Source organism: Bidens hawaiensis, unplaced genomic scaffold (genome assembly GCF_021521415.1).
Source record: "Bidens hawaiensis isolate Kalapana, Puna unplaced genomic scaffold, B.hawaiensis_p1.1 tig00026776_1, whole genome shotgun sequence".
In the NCBI taxonomy this organism is placed as follows: domain Eukaryota; kingdom Viridiplantae; phylum Streptophyta; class Magnoliopsida; order Asterales; family Asteraceae; genus Bidens; species Bidens hawaiensis.
The window spans coordinates 251,249-255,249 of NW_027494306.1; the positions used below are offsets into that span (position 1 = coordinate 251,249).

The 4,001-nt window shown below is 31.1% G+C and overlaps 2 protein-coding genes across 2 annotated transcripts; both read right to left on the reverse strand.

Moving 5' to 3' along the window:
• Positions 1-416: 416 nt before the first annotated feature.
• LOC143573951 (protein FAR1-RELATED SEQUENCE 7-like) lies at positions 417-1,727 on the reverse strand. The gene is made up of 3 exons (XM_077058707.1): positions 1,342-1,727; positions 1,222-1,228; positions 417-1,040 (listed from the first exon to the last, which is right to left on the reverse strand). The coding sequence occupies exons 1-3, from the start codon at positions 1,725-1,727 to the stop codon at positions 417-419; spliced, it is 1,017 nt and encodes a 338-aa protein (XP_076914822.1).
• Positions 1,728-1,840: 113 nt separating this feature from the next.
• Positions 1,841-3,256, reverse strand: LOC143573952 (protein FAR1-RELATED SEQUENCE 5-like). The gene is made up of 3 exons (XM_077058708.1): positions 2,538-3,256; positions 2,240-2,449; positions 1,841-1,895 (listed from the first exon to the last, which is right to left on the reverse strand). Exons 1-3 carry the CDS (start codon positions 3,254-3,256, stop codon positions 1,841-1,843), a joined length of 984 nt encoding a protein of 327 aa, XP_076914823.1.
• Between the last annotated feature and the right edge of the window lie 745 nt (positions 3,257-4,001).

Sequence of the window (4,001 nt, forward strand, 5' to 3'; positions counted from 1 at the left end):
ATTGTCTTGAAGCATGTAATGCTTTTATTACACTAGAATTTTGAGGCAGGTAAAATTACTCTAGTTGTATGCTTTTATTACTCTTTTATTATACTAGAATTTGAAGCATGTAAAATTACTCTAGTTGTTTGCTTTTATTACTCTAGATGTGATTGCATGTGATTGTTGACTTATAAAATTGTTTGTCCAAATATCAAATTATGTTATAACAATAACAGTGCATGTTAAAATGTTTATTCCACTAGTCATCACAACAATTACACTAGTTAATAAAAGAAAGTTATATTGCAAACAATTACCGTGTTAGAAAAAAACTTATAATTGCAGTATTTTTTTCATTCTTTCAAGTATTCGTTATACCTTTTATTACACTTTGTAAACTCTAAAGAACAATATAGTATGTATCTAATATAAAACTATGGTCCATGCGGATGTTTAGGAGGATAAACAGGCATTTTCTTGCATGTTCGAATATCATGACCTCCCTCACCGCACACCGAGCAAACTCTTGACCATTTCCCAACACGACTCGCTGCTATTTCTTTTAATGACTTAAATCTTTTGTGAGAACCGCGCCCTTTATTTCTAATACCAGTTGGAACTCGAATAGTAGACGTTGACGGTTGATCATATCCAAGAAGAGAAGCCACCATATCATTTTTCTTCAAAATCGGTTTAGCTTGAGAACCCCCTTCTGCCTTTTCCCTCATGCCATTAATTTGATCTCTAACTTTGCTTAATGTTTCTATGTCGGTGAATAACATATTACATATATTTTCAGTTGCAAACAGTATGTCACGGACAATCTCATTAGCCTTATCAATGTTGCCGTTAGCAACATCTTTACCAAAAATCGAACACTTGCTTTTATTTGAAACTGCATCCCTCATCCAACGCCTCAAACTATACTTCTTTGGAATCTCATCAATCTCAAAAACGCTAAACGCAACAAAAACATGCCGACACAACAAACCATATTGCTTAAACCTTTTGCAGCTACATGAAGCAGAAAAATCATTATCAGCAACAATGACGGATACCTGTGAAATAATAAAAATTTAGTTAAAAAAAAGCTTCAATAACATAATTACTCTAATTTTAGAAATAATTACTCTACTTACAAAATTATGGTTTTATTTCAAGAGTATGTACACTACCAAAAAATTTTTTCTGATATATCGTAATGAACATCATAATTACTCTAATTATACTCATAATTACTTTACAACTAAAAAAACAAAAATAATCTTATCTGTCACAATTAACATCATAATTACTCTACAACAAAGACAACAAAATATTATTCATAAAAGTTACACTAAAAAAGTACCTGAAGGAAACCTTTTTCCAAAAGCTTCTCTATCTTTAACATAGATTTTTGCATTCGGTCCATCTTCCACAATGCCAACGGGATGACATCTGTTAATACTACAATATATTTCTTCTTGAACATCCCAAAAAATTGTCTGGGTGTATCTCTTAAGAGCATCAGCCTCAAGTTCTGATTCAGTACATTCACCAGGTTTCATATTAATCGTGTCATAATCATTTTTTCGATGAGCATATCTTTGAGTTTCAAGCGCCATATCAAAATGACTAAAAAACTCGAGAAGAGTTAGTTGTGAGTTCGAAACAAGACCAAAGAATTGGTTTTCACTCTCAGACCTTGATGTAGTACGCATAAGACCCGATAAAGGCTCATCGCAGTAATATGCTGGAATCCACATTGATTCTTAAACCGAACATAGTAGATATCCAAGAATTATCAATAAGACCAAATTCATTCACTATTTCATGCCATGTTATCTCAAACTCATCAGGTTCAATGGATCTGTCCAAACTATGTTACAAATACGACGCTTAAAGTCCTCATTGTTACACAATGTGGGCCCAACCTGAAAACAAAAGAAAGATTTAAGATCATGATAGAATATAGTTTGTAATATGAAACTAAAAAAATGCTTAAAAAGATAATTACTCTACTTAAAACATTGTAGTTTTATTTCAAACTCTTTACACTAAATCTAAACTCTACAACCTACAATTATTCTAATTACACGAAATAATTACTCAAGTTGAGTTTTTAATCACAGTATAAAGTTATGAGCAATCTCACAAACTAAAAACAAAAAAAATAATTACTCTACTTAGAAAAATAATTACTCTATTCAGAAATTTAGCAATAATACTAACCTTATCAGCTACTTTCTTCATTATATGTCACATGCATAATCTGTGCCTGCTCTCAATAAAAACGGATTCAATAGCTTGCTTCATGGCGGGATCTTGATCGGTAACAACAACCTTTGGACGCCCAAATGCTTTCAAAAAACATGTTAGTAACCACGTATAGGATTCAATTGTCTCCTTTGCAATAAGACCAGCTCCAAGATTAACATTGTGAAAATGATTATCAATTCCGGTGAACAGAACGAAAACCATCTTGTATCTGTGGACAAAAAGAATCAAAATAAAAGGAAATGTAAAATGTTTGACTATTAAAAAAAAAAAATAAATAAAAAGAAAAAAAACCTTACTTATTGGTATTGAATGTTGCATCGAAGGATATTACATCACTAAAAGTCAAAAAATTCTTTTTACAAAGTTCGTCTGCCCAGAATAATCCAGTTAGACAGCCACTCTCATCCACAGTATAGTCAAAAGAAAAATCATGAAAATACTCTTTCTTGTTTAATAACCGTTGAACAATCATTTCGGCATCAAATTCTCCAATATCGCAATTTATATTTCGTTTATAATTCTTGCAATCCGCAGCAGTTACACCAACATCATCAAAACCACCATATATTGTCCTCAAAATATTAAATGATCTAACAGGACCTAGATTTAGTGTGGATAAAGAATATAACCTCTTTTGTTGCATAACTGTCAAATTTCGTGATGAAGGGAGAAAGTGCATATCTTCTTGGGAAATTAAAGTGTGATTATGTTCTTCAATAAACTTGTTTATCTTATATGATTTGCCACCATCAGTACTACATAATGGAATCTGTGCTAGACAACCAGTTCGGATAGAAGGCCTATTCCTATACTTCTTTTGTTTTTTTCCTTGATGAAATTCTTCAAGAGAATCAAATTTCTTTTGTGGCTTAGATCCCTCTTTTGAACATATAAAATACTTATACTGTATAAAACCATTTTTTTCGGTTTGAGAACCTTTACGTACTGAAAAACCGCCTTTATTAGCATATTCTACATAAAACTGATATGAAGCATCCAAAGATGGAAAAATCATGCCTTCGGTTTTAATGAAGAAGATACAGCAGGTTTGAACTTTATTCCAACCGTTATATCTTCTGTTATGTTATCTATATTAAGATCAGACGAACGTATAATTACTCTACAAAGTTAAAATATCTACAATAAGATCAAACATATAATTACACTACGTATGATTAAATAATTACTCTATTTAGGATTAATCAATTACACTACTTATGCAAATAACTATTTTACTTATGATAGAATAATTACTCTACTTGTGAACATAATTACTCTAGTTATATATAGTAAAAACTTGGACATAAGTTATAATCGAATACACTAATTGCCGATTAATTCAATGAATTAACTGAATAATTACTCTACTTATCTAATAATTACTCTACTTGTGAACTAATTGATAAATTAACTGAATAATTCAATGAATAAATAGCTCGATAATCAATACACTAATTACATGAATAATCGAAGCTGATTGAAACCGAATGAAGAACTACATACCTTCAATTTCAGTGTCCATGTCTTCAGCCATTGAAGAAGTCGATTAATTGAATCCACGATAAGATTTGAGAGATTAAGAACACTTGTAATCCTAACATTAACCCTAGGCAGCTACTCCGCAATGGAATGTAATCTGTTTTTGAATTGGATTGAATTGAATTGATCAGCGCTGAAGAAATAGTTTGTTTGATTAATTACGAAATTGCCACCGCCTAATTCTTTGATTCGTATGTTTAGTACAGGTTTTTAATTTGTAT